Below are 17806 nucleotides of genomic sequence, written 5' to 3'. Positions count from 1 at the left end.
ACGAATAATTTGTGACTTTCTAGTTTCTCCCTTGGGAGTTGTAGGTTAACTTACATTGTATTGTAGCCATTGCAATCAGCAGAGCCCAAGAGGTCAGATAGTTGTTCATTATCTATGCTGGTAAGGAATGGTTGTAATCTGACAGACAGGAGGCCCACCCAGTCACCTAAGGAATAGCTGGACACCTGAGTCGTGATGGTGGAAATAGACGAAGCCAGGAACTTGAGGCCGATTGCATTGTTTGTAAACTTGGGTTTGTTCCGCTACAATATATAAATGACATCATTTTTAATAACAAAATACAGTGCAACATGCAGAAATCGATTTGCTGAAGAAGAAACCTGACTAGGATATAGAGTTAATAGGATTTAGCATCAAACAGCAGCCAGTGTCTACAAGGTACGTTTATAGGGGTCACTGTACCTGTGTGTAAGCTGCATAGAATGTATCATAGAATGTGTAGATATCATCAATCTTAAACTGTTGCAATCTCCCTGCAATTTGGCAAGCAACCTCCTCATTGTTCATCTGATCTATAGCCACTTCGGCCAACTGGGTAGAGCTTAGAGTGTTGATGACGTCCGTCTGGAAGAAGAGAAGGGCAACTTATAACATCCAATTAATGATATAAAATGAAGGGGTGTGAGATGGATAGATTGGATGATGTGCTTGAAACACTTTTTACTAGTACTCACGGTCTGGAAGTTGTCGTTCCACTTTACTAGGTCAGTGATATCTGCAAACTGAGCAAATTGGCCCAAATTCTTATCCAGCCAGTTTTGAGTTCTTTCTGTTTTATCCCCACATTGGACACCTACAACACAGATTTTTTTTATTATTATTATTATTTAAATATGCAATTTATATATTGAAAAAATATAAAGTTATTAGTTAAAGTGTTTGTTAAGCCATAAAATGTAAACTTAAATCAGCAAATAGGAATGCAAACTGTAGGTCAGGATCCCAAGTAGGAACCCAGAATGTGTTTTTTGGGGTTCCCAGATTGTCAGATACTCAATACATTGAAAATAGACATAGGGGCACCAATGATTTCTATGCAATGGTGTTTATAATCTGTAGATGATGACCTTGACAAATTGAAATGGCACCAATGGATGGTATTTAGGATGCTCTATTACTGTTACCTAACTTACCAGTATGGCTGACAGTAGAGGTGAGCTGATGTTTCATGCATCCTGTGTATACAACCTGCTTTGTTTCCTTTTTCATTGAATCAAAGACATTATTGAAGCCTTTTACACTGTAAAACAATAAATAGTGTTGCACTGTTATTTGCTATAAACACCGTAGGAAATCTAAAAGGATTCATTTATTAATGTTAAGGTGCTAAGAATGATTTGGGCAAGACCATACCTCCCCACATTTTGGTAGGCGGCTTCGGGACAGGGGGTGTGACCACACCCAGGGGCGTGTCTAGTGCTTTTGAAGCGCTAGGCTGACCCCTTCTCATCTCCCCTCCCTCTCCAATCACCTTCATTGCTTTTCCTGTTTTTCTTAAATGTACTGTTCATTTGACCCACGTTTAGCTTAAAAATCCAGAATTTAAGGTGATACTAGGCCTGTTGCTATTAGCCCTCATACTCATGACCGTTGAAAAACAAATATAGTTAAACAAAACCTCACACTTTGTCCTCACTTTTAACAAACCATTAAACGTGTGGGCTGGGGGGGCTACGCTACTACCTTTAACTAGGTGGTAAGAAATCTTTAAATTGCTAAATTGTAATACTAAGTAAGTTCAGTTAACATGGTTAACTCAATATATACTATATATATTAATATATAATATAATAATATATATTAATATATTATATTATATAATATATATAATATACCAATATATTTATATATTTTATACCTCCCACCACTAACTCATTGGTACCTCATACCTAATAAGATTAAGCATGGCTGGACAGATCAGAGTGTGGTTAATTTAAGTCCTGTTCTTTCCTTGAAATGTTAGAAAAATAATAGATTGCTGTGCATCAAAGTCCATCTAGACCAAAGGTGCTTAACTTGTGGGCTGTGGTCCTAATTGGTACACTGACACTTGGTGTCCCAGAACAATGGTAAATTGACACTTGGGGGTTCCAGAACAATGGTACACAGACACTTTGGGTCCCAGAACAATGGTACACTCAGACACTTGGGGTACGGTACACTGACATTTGGGTTTCAGAACAATGACACATTGACACTTGGGGTCCCAGAACAATAGAACACTGACATTTGGGGTCCATAAAAATGGCACAATGATATTTGAGGTCCCAGGAAAATGGTAGACTGACACATGGGCGTCCCAAAACAATGGTACACTGACATTTGGGGTCCCCAAACAATGGTACACTGACATTAGGGTTGCCAAAAAAAATAATTGGTTGATCTGTGCTGAGTTAGACAGTACCACGAACAAGAGGATGACATTTGTTAATTGTAGAACTACACAGGTTTCCTGTTGCTTCTAAAGATAATATGTTACTAAGGAGAGTGGTCCTTTTGATTAATAAGCAGCCCCTAATGACATTCGAGAAGTTATGGTAACTCACACTTCCTGATAAGAGGCACAGGGCAGAGGAAAAGGGATTTTCTCTAATTCTGTTGAGTTTACAGCAAACAGGACGTTCTCCAGTGTTACTTGTGTCCACTGTTTCCAGTCCTCTACTTGGAAAGAATTAAAGTCCTTGGAAATTATATCGAAGGTATCAGCTACTATCAAATCCACTCCTGGACTATTCTGTAGGTCCTCCTGGAATAAATGAATTACACATTTTATAAACCCTGTAATTTAAATTATTTAAATGGTCATCTCCTAATAATACAATGTGGAAATGTATTAACTCTAGCGGTGCCAGATTATGGGGCACATTTTTCAAAATATTTCTGGTTGTACCAATAAAAAAAAATCTTGTGTTACCGAAACTTAACAAAAAGTGTCTTTTGTCTTTAATTAAATTGCTGTTTGACATCTGGCTGGCAATATCGCTGAATATAATACATTGAGACATTTACCCTCCTGATGTCATTGCTTAAAATCAATGAGTTCTGATATCATTTCTCAGTGTTCATTAGGAAAATTTAGGTATTATAGGGGATATTAGAAAAGTCATCTTGGAATCCTGCGACCTTTATAAAATCATTTAGTCTACTGTCTTGTGCTTTTATTTGGTTACAGGACTCCACAGTGACTTTTAGTATTCATATAATTTACAGTAGGGAGTGCATTATAACATATATAATGGACTTATTGAACACATATATATATATATACTCCCCAATACCATTTATTGAAAGCATCGCAAACAGTAGAAGTGAAAGTTACAGTCTATTAACAGAAATAAACATGTATTCAGAAATAGAGGTCAGTCTGTAACTGAAATACAGAACATGACTAGATACAAAATCTGGTGACACAACCTGGTCATACCAATGATATGGGGAGAGGGGAGAAGATAAGAGTCAGGTAGACTTGGAAAGAGGGTTGAGGACAATGGGGGTGGTAGGGAGGATAGGCCATGCAGATATTGGGCATTGGAATACAGGGGAGTTGATTAGTGCTGTACAAAGACACGGTCAATACTTTTACTTAGAGATTAAGAAGGGGCTGGCTATATTTTTAGGAGTGCCCTGGAGCTGCAGCCTCATGAGTATAGTTTAAATTCAGAAAACCTACCGGAGCCTCAGTGTTTAACTGTTCTAGGAAGTCTTGCACTTCCTTAGTTGAGGTTATGCTCTCAAACACAGTAGCGATGGCACTCTCATCCTTCAGAATTCCATTCTGAACAACATAGTCAGCAATCTGAGTACCAGAAAATGTATCCAGTGCTTCAGCCTAGTGGAAAGAATGAATAATCATTAAATAATCTATCTGACATGCAGAGATTAAATCGTGTTACAAATATTCTTGTCACAAGAGTAGACCAGAGTCCTTGCTTCCGATCCTTGTGAGAGACATAGGAGATCTGTCAGTTTCAGATATGGTATGTAAAGGTTCCGATTGTTACATGGAGACATGTGGAGTAACTGAACAAAAACTCTACTCTCTATTAACATATAACATGAACCAAGGGGGAATTAAATGTTAAAAATATAAAAAAGGCCTATGGTGTAAATGACACATGCATTGCAGTTGTGATAATAACAAATGTATATGCAAGCACAGAATGGTCAAGGTCATTACCGCGTTGAAGTTGCTGTTTGCTTCCTCGAAGTCTGTGAGTGTAGCAAGTCCACTGAAAGATCCATAGTACGTCTCAATCCAGTCACTGCTACTTCCAGTGTCCGTCCCGCAAGCAGAGCCTGAAAAATAGATTTGGGATATTTATTGAGGCAGGAGATCTCAAAATGTGGCAACTTAAAGAAACAGTTCTATTTGTCCCGGTTAGATTGATTTAGACTATGCTTTACCTGATTTATGTCTAAAGTTTCTCTATAATATGAGTATATTTAATTGTTGCGTGATCACTGAAGAATCCTGATCGTCATCAGCTATTTATATAGCGCCACTAATTCCGCAACGCTGTACAGAGAACTCATATCAGTCCATGCCCCATTGGAAAATACAGTTTAAATTCCCTAGCACACACACACACACACACACAGAACAAAAGAGAATAAGGTCAATTTAATAGCAGCCAATTAACCTACTAGTATGTTTTTGGAGTGTGGGAGGAAACCGGAGTAAACCCACGCAAACACAGGGAGAACATACAAACTACACACTGATTAGGCCATCGTCGGGAATCAAACTCATGACCCCAGTGCTGTGAGGCAAAGCTGTTAACCACTGAGCCACCGGGCTGATAAGTGATGACAACTGATGAATCAAGTAAGTGTAGCATCCCTTTGACTTCCCCTTATTTAGTTGACAACGACCCCATGATTAGAGTACTAGCACCATGGCGTGTCATTTGATCTAAGGCGAGAACAGAGTATTTAGATACCCTCCTCAATCCCTGAGGTGGGTCTATTTTATGGGAGGTAAGAGTTTCAATTTTATTTAACTTTAAATAGTTCCATTCAAGCTGCCTACACCATCCACTTCAAGCACTGATTTACATTGTCATTATAGGGGATAGCGACTGTGTTTGAGAGAAAAGCTATCTTGACATCCGGAGGGGGAGGGGGGGGGGACTCTGGGTATTAGCGAGTGTTTTTTGGAGCAGTACAGAAATTGAGACTACCAGCGGGCATGCTAGGAATGATTGCTATGCCAAGTCCAAAACCGCCAATGTGGCTGTTGAGGGAGCGCGGAAACATGATACCCGAGTAGAATGGGTAATCAATTCACACAAATGGAAGTTGAATTACAGCTGGTTATAAAACAGTAGTAGGACACATAAGAGTTAACAAAGCTACAGTGCATATATATTGACAATTTAAGTTGTTTTTCTGCTTCTTGGCCAGTGTTGCTCAAGGTATACGAGGAAACATGTCTAGAATATTTTATATATTGCAACTTGTCTAAAATGAAATGTGCCTCCCATTGTCCATGATGGGAAACGGGGAAGTTGTGGTGATCAAGTTTACACCAGATAAGATGTGGCAAGGTCTACTTAGATTTATGCCTCTATCTGGGGAGGATGTTGGGTGATGTTGAGTGGTCCTGTCATATGGGGTGATATTATTAATTTAAAGGCTTATATGATACTTTGTCTATGTATTAGTTTGTGGTTTTAGGGCATAAAAGGCTTGCAAAGTTAATATGTAATCACCATAGTTGGTCTGTATTGCATATACAAGAATAAACTGAGCATATTCTGAAGAGACTTCGTCTTTGAATTATTCCTGAAAATTTCCATAACAGAAGGGACAATACTCTTACAGTTTTCATACAGTAACAAGAGATCTAGCACATTCACATTCTCTGTTTGACATTACCTTTTTCTCCCTTAACTTTTAGATTATAGCCTTTTATCCTGCCATACACGCACGATTTTTGATCATCACTCAGTTTTCCAAATGCTTTGCTGAAACCCTGAACCCTGCAACCAAAACAGAAGCAAACGGTAATAAACAACTGTCCCAACTTTGTGTCTCAGAGATGCATGTATATTTACTGCACCAGTCATGTCCTACTTCTTTATAAGGGATCAGCAATAATATTGCATGAATACTTTTTTTAAAACATATAACTTATGCACATTGGTTTACAATTATAAGCTGTTTTAAATTTATAAATACTCTTTTATATATATATATGTATATATATATATATATATATATATATATATATATAGCTAGAAATATATATGCGATGGGGAAGAGAGCAGTGTTAATATTTCAGATTGGAATCTGTGTCTTGCTTACTGATGACCTGACATCTAAACATGGTGGAAGCCGCCATTTTGTGGGCTACGACATTATACAGCCTATCAATTTGCTAGGAACTACCTGCCTGACTAATATTCATGAGGAAGCAGTTCCAAGTGAATTGAACGGCTGCATTCTCAACAATACTAGTTCAACCCACAAAATGGCTACCTCCACTGTGTGTAGATGGCAGGTCTGGCTTATTCTCCTTTACAGCAAAACAATCTACTGTATTCCTAATCTGTTTCTCCACACATCACCAAAGCTAATGTACATCCCTTAAAAGAGATTGTCTTTTTTCAGTTAACATTTTATTTAGTGAATCAATGTTATTTTGACACCATTTTATTGCACTTACAATAACTATGCCAGTTAACTAACTCACATTTTCATTTTGATTTTAATACTGTCTCTAATAAAAGAGTCAGCCTAGTGTGTATCCACAAAATATTTCTATTGCCGTCTCTGCTCCCCACAAATCGCATGATGTCAATCAACACTCCAATGACTATTCGTAAGGATATAAAGGCAGCCTGGACTTATGAGACTTCCTTTCAGGTCTACCCAGACTTACACAGAGCTTTGGGAGTCACAGTCAATGTTCTCATCCATGGAATTGATATCTGTGATGGGAATGCTACTGATCACAAGACTAAGCTTGTCTTCAAACCACGCCTTATATTCCTCGGCGGTGTCGATCTCGCTAGAAACTTTATCCCAAACTGTTTTGGCCAACAAAGACTCAATGTTGGCATCTGGTAGATTTTCAATATTTTTCTAATAATGAAGAGACGAAAAAAAAAGAAAAAATTATTACCCTGAGCTCTCTTGAATCAGGGCTGTAATTACCATTTAGGCCAACTAGGTGCATGCATAGGGCAGCAATGTTTCAAGGACAGCATTTTATGGACATGATTTTATGTTGATGTTTTATTTTATATTCAGATTTTGTTGTGCCTTAATTTTTATTTGTTCTCTATTAACCACCAATTTTACCAGTAAAGATAATGGAGTAAGTGGGTATTAGATAGAGACATGTGAAAGGCACAATACCTAATTTAGGAGTATTCACTCACAGTGTCTAGGCCAGTACCATAAGTAATGCAGCCTTACCTTGATTTTAATATGTTATTAAGCATATTTTAGTTTTTTTTTGTTTTTTTTAAATAAAATTGATGTCATTGTTTACAGGAAATTTGCAGTGACAATGGAAAATTGAAACTATATACATATATATATATATATATATATATATATATATATATATATATATAATTTATTATGTAAGAGAACGTGATTACAATATTATTTAGTGTATTATGCAATAATACATAAAAGGAATGCTTTCTGCAGTTAAGAAAAAGATATGTGTGAGAGAGGTACAGTCACAGTGAGTTATGATTTTCCTATTCAATGGTACATTTTATTTTTCCTTTACTTAATATATTTTGTGGTGGCTATTTGTTTCAGAAAGAATAACTTTTTTTTACCCATTTAACTTTTCTGTTATATAATTATAGCAAGGAGGGAATTTAGAAAAAAAAGTCTCCCTACAGCTTTGAGCAGAAAATCGAAAATAATATTCTTTTTTTTTTTTTTTTTTAACAAAGTTCCTTTTACATTTAAGAACTCAGACAACCAAACACATCTATACTTTATCCTCCATTGAGCTCTTCTGTGGGCATGAAAGATGCTTTTTGAAGTAAGAGTTGGATCAAAATGTAAACAGAAAATTACAGGGTCAACAATATAAATGGATAATATGTTGCTAAGAAATTACAGTATTGTATTATAATGATTCTAAAACTGTAGCCCGTATTACTTATGCACAATACACAGAAATGAATGCAGGTCTGAAGAACGCACCTCACTGGCCACTGTGTTGATCTCAGTGATGAATGCAGTGACCTCCTCGAAGTCACGCTTTTCCACCTCCACAAAAATCTGGACTGCTTCCATTTCATCTTGGACTGCCGTGGTGTTTATGAACAGGTTACCCAGTTGTTCACCAGTAAACTCCTTCAAGACTTCATACTGGTAGATAGGATAGAAGAATCAGTGGATAAAACTCATAATATGGATAATTCTAATAATATATTCATTCAGATCTAGACTGATGCTGATGACAACAATGTATATATGAACATATGAAACCAACATTTGAATAATGTCAACATATTGGGACTTTTTTTTTTTTCTGTAGAAAAATATCTCTGGCAACCCGTGTGGTTTAGAGAGTAAAAATATTTGATTGTTTGCTGTGGCACATTTTGTGGACATCTCACCATTTTATTAAATAAGACCTTCTATTTATCTACAAGATCCCACTGTAGAGTCAAAGTAAATGTTATGTAGCACCAGGCTCTGCTTTACATTTTGTGCCCTGTTTCTATGCCCTATCCACACTGTGCACCCCCCCTTAACTCTTCGTGGTAACGTATACTATTGCTTCTAATCCGTAGGCTCATATCTGTTTGACTTTTCCACAAATCCTCTGTAGCGAACTTATCCATAAATACATATTAGCAACAAGATACTTTAGAAGTCGGTCAGTCCCCACTGGACAAGTCTCCTGAAATCATCAGTAAAAGTTTTGGATTCCTTGGTAACCTTACTGCCCAGTTCAAGCCTGAATGGATTCAATTAGCATACCCTTGCTGAACTATGCTTGTGGTAGACATACCGCATCAAACTCGGAGTAGAACAGATTCAGCTCATACAATGTTGCATAGTCGGTGAAGTTAAAGTAAATCTCCTTCAGGTAACTTTCACTGTCAGTATATAGACTGCTACAGACATCTATTGGAAGAATGTAACACAGGATTAGGATATGTATTTTCATGTTTAATGGGATATTGTCAGGTTAGGTAATAAAAGGAACAAACATCAGTAGGTGTAGTGTGTTACCTGAGGATCCATCAGACTTGAAGTTTAGAACGTCCAGGAGCCTATTAAACACGGATTGGTCAACCTCGGCAGACAACTGGCCAGACACACTGCTGAAAGCACTAAATCTGAGGAGTGGGATAAGCATCAATTATTACTTTGGTTACCTACATTAGTACACACCACTTATTATATCTAGGCAAGTACTGAAGTCCTAGAACTGAAAGTAAGCCTAGAAGGCAGCTGTAGAACTTGACACTGCGTTTTAGGCAAAGGTCGCACATCAATTAAGAATCTATTTACTCACTGGGGCCAATTCTCAACAGAGGAAAACAAGTGCAAGCATACAATGGCTCATCACAGCCTGATTACAATTAGCTTTGGTCTTGTACAAATGCAAATATCTGATTAATTGCTATGGGTTACTATACATTTGTACATGTGATTCTAGAGTTCACTGATCTGTATGGTAAACGCATCTTCTGCGCACACTAGCACTCCTGAAATTTAGCATGTACTTTAATGACAGGAGTTCTACAATGACAGGAGTTCTATAAAGACAGGAGTTTTATAAAGACAGGAGTTCTATAATGACAGGAGTACTATAAAGACAGGAGTTCGATAATGACATGACTACTACAATGACAGGAGTACTATAATGACAGGACTTCTGTAATGACAGGAGTTCTATAAATATAGGAGTTCTACAATGACATAAGTTCTACAATGACGGAGTACTACAATGACAGGAGTACTACAATGACATAAGTTCTACAATGACAGGAGTACTACAATGACAGGAGTTCTATAAAGACAGGAGTTCTACAATAACAGGAGTTCTATAATGACAGAAGTTCTATAAAGACAGTAGTACTATAATGACAGGATCTCTATAATGACAGGAGTTCTATAAAGACAGTAGTACTATAATGACAGGAGTTCTACAATGACAGGAGTTCTATAAAGACAGTAGTACTATAATGACAGGAGTTCTACAATGACAGGAGTTCTACAATGACAGGAGTACTATAAAGACAGGAGTTCTATAAAGACAGGAGTACTATAATGACAGGAGTTCTATAATGACAGGAGTTCTACAATGACAGGAGTACTATAAAGACAGGAGTTCTATAAAGACAGGAGTACTATAATGACAGGAGTTCTGCAATGAAGGAGTACTACAAAGACAGGTGTTCTATAAAGACTGGAGTTCTACAATGACAGGAGTTTTATAAGGACAGTAGTTCTGCAATGAAGGAGTACTACAAAGACAGGTGTTCTATAAAGACTGGAGTTCTACAATGACAGGAGTTTTATAAGGACAGGAGTTCTGCAATGAAGGAGTACTACAAAGACAGGTATTCTATAAAGACTGGAGTACTACAATGACAGGAGTTCTACAACGACAGGGGTTCTATACAGAATGGAGTTCTATAATGACAGGAGTTCCATAATTATGTTCCTTTGGATACAACACTGGGTTGATACTTACATTTTATTGAAGTTGTTACAGTCCACGCTCAGTGGGATTTGCTGCAGAACGGTGTCGGTAACACCAGGAAGGAAATCCTGGAAATCTTGCTGTATATTTGAAATCTGCACTTCGGTTAAAGCATCGAGATTCTCTAACACATTTGAAAAGAGGAATGTCATGCATTCTTCCCTGACTTCAGTCGACATGGTGTGGTCATGTTGCTATAAATGAAAAGATCTCTTGTTATCTCAGGAGACATTATTACAGTTTCTTCCTCCCACTTTAAAACCTGTAGATAACGGTGTTGTGAACATTTAACTTTCTTAACACATTCCAAAAATAGAACTGTTACCTCATTGTAAGCCATGTTGAACTCTTCCAAAAATGTGTATGTCTCGTCTACAGATACCACGCCATCCGTCCCCGCCAGAGATTCAAGAACTATTACAGTCTTCTCAACATCTTGCAAAGCATCTGATGTAACAAGGTACTCAACTTTCTGGGTGACACTGGTGTCGTTGATGACTGCAAGCTGTAAAATGTATATTGAAGCTTATTACTCTCGTGTTCAATTTATCTTTTTCCCCAAATCCACTTGCCCATCTACCCGCCCATTTTTATTTCTAAATTATGGGTAGGTCAGTGGCTCCCTAATGGCTCCCGTATATTTTATACATGCTTTGTGTCGTTTTTGGCTCTTGTTTGTTGCGTTTTATGCTAAATTATTTCCCGAGATCTTCCAAGGAGAGATGGACACAAGCCCAATCATTTCCCATGATGCAGTGCAGCATTCTCATACTGTAATATTAAGAGTTACGTATATAGCGCAGCATACTATACTATACACATCTGCATTGTAAGACAAAAAACTTTTTTAACAAGGAAGAATATGTATTACATTTCATTTTACTTTATTATATCTAAAAATTATGCTACTATTTTTAACCTTTCAAAGTGATGAGCAAACTATTATTTCTGGATTACTTTACATATATGCGAGAACAGTCTCTCAGAATTGCTCTACTTTCCAGGGAAATATAAGAAAATGAGACTCTTCTTGATGGCCTAAATACAGTCATAGTTGCCATTTGTCCCCACTTTGTAGTGCCAGTCCCAGGTTTTAAATATCTATTCCTGGCATCGTCCCTGTTTTTCAATAATGACCAACTGCACCCTAATATTCCTCTTTTTCGCCATGTTAGTGGTAATTCTTAGCTTTTATGCTTCATACAAAAACATTTATAAAATAGGAATATTTAAGATGCATAAACATAGCTTGTTATGACATTCAGTATATAAATTAAATGATGGGGATAGTAGTGCTCCACAGTCTACTGTGATCGACATTGTTCATGAAGTGCTTAGATGCAGCAACGCAGCAGTAAAGTGGGTCTTGAAACGATAGTAAAATGTTGGTAACTATGTGTAGGACTTCAAGACAATGTAATGTAAGGGGGCAGATCCCTCTCACTTTCTATCTCATTGTTGGTCACTGTGTTGTTAATCATGATGGGGTCGGTTTTACTGGTAACTATGTAGAAAAGGAAGTGCTGCCCTTAGCAACCAATCAGATTGTACGGAGCCGATACAATGAGCTGCAAGGTGCTGTAGCAGCCTCCCGCGTTGTGTTTCCGCATGACGTTCTGGTAATGACCTTCAATCATATAGGTGCGAGCAAAAATGAGTGACGTTTCCACTACCATAATTTCCTTTTTTATGTTCATAAACACAGCACGCAAGGCCGCTACGGAACCTCGCTGCTACTACGTAACAGCACTGCCAAATAATCAATAAAAGTCGATTATAATAATAATTATGATCTAGTGCAACAGAAGGACCTGTACGTCCAGTGTTAATGATACAGGAAGTGAAAGTTGTTTTACTGGACTTACCACATCAAAACCGGGGTACACTTCTAACACCTCCTTCAGGGTTGTGTACTGGAAGAACTGATTGAATGTAGTTTGCGCCCAGACAGCTGAACTCTCAGTAGTGCTTGTGCATCCTGCATAATAGTAAACCAAGTGTGAATAAGTAATGACACAGATTGGGTGTTATTCATTTTTGGGGGTTTTTTTTAGATCATGTTTTATCTGCTTCTACACGAATGTTTATTTTGCATACAATCAAGTGGCATTTTTTTTTTAAAAAAAATAAGAAAGCACATAAGTAGGCCTGACCAATTGCCTGAGTACCTACTGGCAGACAGACTGATCTTGTCAGCACAATACATGTCTCTTGCTACATCTCTGAAAATGTCCAATTAACACAATAGACAGTCTCTATGCATGATAGGAACATTTACCATCGAAATGTAAGCTCTTTAGAAGGCCTATAATCCAGGCGGCAATCTCGCTCTTGATTTCTTCAGACATGTAATCATATCCACTGTCCAGAAAGACCACACTACAAGATAAACAATATCATATTTACTACTATCTATATTATATATAAAAAAACATTTTTTGTTACTATAGCAGTCTAAGGCGTAGGTTGATTCTACGTGAAATCTCACATATTTAGGTTTTTTACACTAGGGTGTTAGCACATGTTGTAACCAGGTCAATGGTTTACTTGTGTACCCACTTTTGATACACTGATGCATGCTTAAGAATATGCATATTTCCATTAGTAGCATACAACATCCAGAGTTTAGGTCAATATTTAGACAAATCCTAAATTCTGAATGTTTTTTGGAACATTTGATCCAAAACCTGATTTATCTACAATACGTTGGGCCTGATTCATTAAGGAAAGTTAAGTAAAACAAATTGAGTTAGTAGTCTCCTGGACAAAACCATGTTACAATGCAAGGGGTGCAAATTAGTTTTCTATTTTGCACAGTTAAATACTGTTTATTTTTTTCATGTAGAACACAAATATCAACTTTAACTTTCAGTCTACAAATAAGCTGTCAAGTATTTGTGTGCTACATTAAAAAACAGTCAGTATTTAACTTATGTGCAAAATAGAAAACTAATTTGCACCCCTTGCATTGTAACATGGTTTTGTCCAAAAGACTACTTACTCAATTTTTTTACTTAACTTTCCTTATTGAATCAGGCCCAGGGATTTTTTTTATGTGTTTTCATGCTTTCAGTCTAAATGGTTGAACAGGATGAAAGTAATCCGTAGACTAGAGAAACAGGGACAGAAATTGTAAATCAGGAGGGAAAGAGAGCCATTAGAACCCAGGAACAGGACAGATAGGCTCAAAACAGGATGGAGAAAGACAAAAAAGGTGATTATGCAAATCTCCCAAAATAATATGGCTATTTTCAGACTGTCGATATTTATTCAGTACCTGCTCAGCCAATCAAAAGCAGCCAGCATGTAAACATTGCTTGTCATTGGCTGAACTTTTCCCATTTCTATGGGCAATGCATTTCAATGGGCATCCTGGGCTCATTGAAATCCATTTCTAATAGATTGGAGAGGTTTATAGATAAAATTCTGAATAAAATCAACCTTTGATAGATCTTCACTATACAATAGAATGAAATAGAGAAGAAAGAATGAGACATGTTCACAGAAAATAACTTGTGTGGTGAAAAACTACTCTATTGCGCGCTCTCTCTTTCATGCTTTCTGTGATGGTAATACCTGGAAATTAGGATCAACTCATATGTGCAATTAGTTTTATTTTGATTGAAACTTGTGCCAGGGTCTCCTGTCTTAATGATATGTTCAAGAAACTCCTATTTGACCTGGTGTTTTACAATGAGAGATATAAATAGAAATAGAGATAGAGAGAGAGATATTACAATAAAGCACTTACACAATGACGAGGGCGTCACAGTCCTCGATGCCAATTATAAGAAGAGTCTCTGACGTAAAGAACTTGATCAGTTTATTGATTCGCAATTCAAATAATTGTTTCAGCTCATCTTGGGTGTAAGTTTGAACCTCTGATTGTATGATCTCTAAATAACTTTTCAGAATGTATTGTCCCACTTCTTCATTTGTAATCTCAATATTTTGCTGGAGGAGATGAAAGATAATCAACAAGATGTTAGCAATTATGTGCAATAAATGTTTCCTAAAATTTGTGCTATCTTATAATTGATCACAAAGGATGGAGTAAAGAGCATATCACCCAAGTGTTTCAAAACTAGAACATACAATAGAAAGAAATAAGTATACAATTGACCTAATTGGTAATCTGTGATTTATGATCAAGGTGTATACTAATAACCACCAAATAAACAATTTTACGTCATATAATATTACTGCAAAACCTACCTTGATTGATGTTTCAGTGAACTGGGTCATACAGGCATCTACTTGCTCAACTGAAATGGTTTCCAGGTAGTCAAACAGTTCGGTACTCTTCTCTAAACTTTCATAAATTTTGGATTCCACAATCATGTCTCCAATCTGAGTGTCTGTCAAGATTTGCAGGACTCCACTTTCAAACTAAACCGAGAGCACACAATGGTCAATAAGAGAATCACATTTCATATCTCTGATGTCACTTTTGTTGTGAACTTTTCATTTAAAGTTTCCATTTAAAAAAAAATGACGAGGACATATTTATTTACTATTTTTATGACTTTTAGCGCTTACAGGATGGACAAAAAAATCGAAGCCTTGTTTGGCCATGTGGTTAAATGAAAACAATATATACCTTTCTCATACATATAAATCGGAGTTAAGACCCAGAGGCTGAATGATTTTGAAGGGGTTTTTTCCCCAAAGCTTTTCCAGAGACACCTTTTTATTTTTACGTGATCTCTCATGATAACTTTCATTGAAGACATCGATACTAATCTAACTTGCCATTGGAATGAACACTTACTGCATTAAATCCAGCATAGTAGGAAGTGATCTCTTCATAAGTTGCCATGCTGGAGTAGCTGCCAAATGAGGACTCTATATAGCTCACAGAGGAGGTATACGTGGCTTCGCAATTTGTGCCTGGGAGCAAAAGAATAGTACAGAATATTAATAATGTGAATGTTTTCACTCATGCATCTGTGACTTTTGAAAGTGAATAAAAATTAAAGGGCTCCTTTTATGTAACACCAACTTAAAACACAGGACAAAACTGGTATTGGATTAATATTGTATTTTAACAGTCAACAATTGCTATGCTGAACTTACCATTTGCCAGGAAGTTGACCATGAAATCAAGGACATCCTCCTTGCTAGCTTCCAGAGTGTCGGTATAAGAGACGCTCAGGGCGTGTGCACTATGAAACAGTAGGTTTATTCACAAGAAGAATGGGCCACTCACATTTCCTAACAAGTGTTTGAATATTAAAGACTTTGTTTCATATCACACATCAGTTTGAGAGGAGCCACGTATCATTAATCTGCACTGCTGGGTGACCCTGCATTCTTCACTATCTAAGTCTTAGGGGTATATTTACTAAACTGCGGGTTCGAAAAAGTGGAGATGTTGCCTATAGCAACCAATCAGATTCTAGCTCTCACTTTGCAGAATGCACTAAATAAATGACAACTAGAACCTAATTGGTTGCTATAGGCAACATCTCCACTTTTCCAAACCCGCAGTTTAGTAAATCTAGCCCTTAGTCTGTGGTTTCCTGCTTGCCCCCTGCTTACATCAGGACACTGTCCCTATTGCATGCAGACCTGTCCTTACTAATACAATCACACAAGTAGAGTGGTCACATCCACACACAAAATCATCATGCTCACCCCCTGAAGCAGTATGTGCTGCTGTGAGCAGTCTCATCACCTGACTGGTTACAATACATCCTATAGCTGCTCACTTCAATATCTGGGCCATCTTAACAAGCAGGAAATGAAAACTGAATGCAAAAAGGTGCTGTGGCCTTAATCAAATGCAAATTAAGAAGAGCCTGGAACAAATCCATGAGCAATAAGCAGTTTCTTTCATCAGCTCAGTTTGGCAGGATGGATAAAGTCAGTACTTACAAGGATTTATAAGAGTCACATCCAACGGTCAGTGGGAATTCTGTAAGAATGTCTTTGTCAATCACATCTATTACAGATGTCAGCCTGTCCTCATACCAAAGGGTGATATCTTCTGATGACATTTCTGTGAGATGGCTCGATATTACATCTGTTGTCAGTTGTAACATTTCGTATTGCACTTCCACAGTTATCTGTAAACTCTAAAAAAAAAAAATAACAACAATGATTTTTATGAAAAGAAGTTTGACATTTACAATATTACACAAAGCTTGAGCTCTGTAATATTTAGAGCTTCGTTTGGTCAGTTCGCAAAAAAAACTGGTTGGGGAATCACTCACACAATTTACCTGGACTCTGTAATTTTTAATAGCTTAAAGAGATGTATATGGTCACCAATGTGTAATTGGGTGACTTTGAAGAAATTGAAACGGGAGTCATTTAGCAATGACATTAGGGCTCATTGCACCTATCCTCTGACACTAGTTTCTAATGGGCTCATTCTCATCAATGCAATCACGTTAACACGATGTATATAAATTACCTTTAAAGCACCTTTTGCCTGAACATTGGCTACCAGTACAGAAGATTGTATTGCTAAAAGCTCATCACATCAAAGGAATCATGGAAAAATCCATCTAAGCAGCACTTTACTATGCTTACTTTGTACCCATTTTCCCAGCACAGATATGTGGATGAGACCTTACCAATGTAACAATAATCCACTTTAATTAAAAAAAAAAAAAAAGGGTTTTAAAATGCTTCTACTCAAAGGTCACTTGTATGAAAAAATGACCTACCATTTGGCATTCATTAGATACACTCTACCAGATGACTCCAGGTTATCAGACCCACCTACTCTCACATTGTGATTGGCAATACTAGGGTGGGATGTTCAGATCACCATTCCATTTGGTGAATAACTAAGGTGCCCAGAACAAAGTTTCCGCAAGCCAAGACACAATGAGCGAATCTTCACACCGCCTCCTGTTGTGAGCTTCGTGTAAGCCATTGACAAGGCAACAGCTGTACACAAAGCCAGCCGGCCAAGTCAGATGATCTTGGGAATAAAACTGCTGCCATCAAGAACAAGCCCACTCAGACAGAAAGAGCTGAAAAAAGGACCATGGATAAGAGATAGGTGGTGTCTTTCTGGAGCCAAACTGGGATGAGTAAGCTATGACTTGTTGAAAAGGGTGAATTTCTAGCTGTAGT

General features: G+C 37.3%; 2 protein-coding genes across 2 annotated transcripts; both read right to left on the bottom strand.

Annotated features, from left to right (window-relative positions):
* Positions 1–414: 414 nt before the first annotated feature.
* Positions 415–9172, bottom strand: LOC142098476 (uncharacterized). Its single transcript, XM_075181321.1, has 10 exons — positions 9014–9172; positions 8197–8364; positions 6905–7107; positions 5899–6002; positions 4199–4317; positions 3692–3850; positions 2568–2767; positions 1155–1261; positions 696–814; positions 415–585 (listed from the first exon to the last, which is right to left on the bottom strand). Exons 1-10 carry the CDS (start codon positions 9170–9172, stop codon positions 415–417), a joined length of 1509 nt encoding a protein of 502 aa, XP_075037422.1.
* Positions 9173–12346: 3174 nt separating this feature from the next.
* Positions 12347–17603, bottom strand: LOC142098475 (uncharacterized). Its single transcript, XM_075181320.1, has 9 exons — positions 17496–17603; positions 16595–16794; positions 15794–15882; positions 15489–15607; positions 14933–15106; positions 14469–14671; positions 12996–13096; positions 12583–12695; positions 12347–12466 (listed from the first exon to the last, which is right to left on the bottom strand). The coding sequence occupies exons 1-9, from the start codon at positions 17601–17603 to the stop codon at positions 12347–12349; spliced, it is 1227 nt and encodes a 408-aa protein (XP_075037421.1).
* Positions 17604–17806: the final 203 nt, after the last annotated feature.

The sequence above is a fragment of the Mixophyes fleayi genome, chromosome 7 (assembly GCF_038048845.1).
Source record: "Mixophyes fleayi isolate aMixFle1 chromosome 7, aMixFle1.hap1, whole genome shotgun sequence".
Classification (NCBI taxonomy): Eukaryota; Metazoa; Chordata; class Amphibia; order Anura; family Limnodynastidae; genus Mixophyes; species Mixophyes fleayi.
This window is presented reverse-complemented; position numbering and strand designations above follow the sequence as displayed.

Excerpts from the sequence above, each read along its gene's own strand:
- LOC142098475 (XM_075181320.1), bottom strand. The coding sequence starts at position 17,603 with ATGGCTTACACGAAGCTCACAACAGGAGGCGGTGTGAAGATTCGCTCA. Across the intron at positions 15,608-15,793 it reads GGTCAACTTCCTGGCAAATG|GCACAAATTGCGAAGCCACG; the intron begins GTAAGTTCAGCA and ends TTTTGCTCCCAG. Across the intron at positions 12,696-12,995 it reads AAAGAGCTTACATTTCGATG|GATGCACAAGCACTACTGAG; the intron begins GTAAATGTTCCT and ends ACTATTATGCAG.
- LOC142098476 (XM_075181321.1), bottom strand. The coding sequence starts at position 9,172 with ATGAAAATACATATCCTAATCCTGTGTTACATTCTTCCAATAGATGTC. Across the intron at positions 8,365-9,013 it reads TCTACTCCGAGTTTGATGCG|TATGAAGTCTTGAAGGAGTT; the intron begins GTATGTCTACCA and ends CCTATCTACCAG. Across the intron at positions 6,003-6,904 it reads TGTGACTCCCAAAGCTCTGT|GGTTCAGGGTTTCAGCAAAG; the intron begins GTAAGTCTGGGT and ends TTTTGGTTGCAG.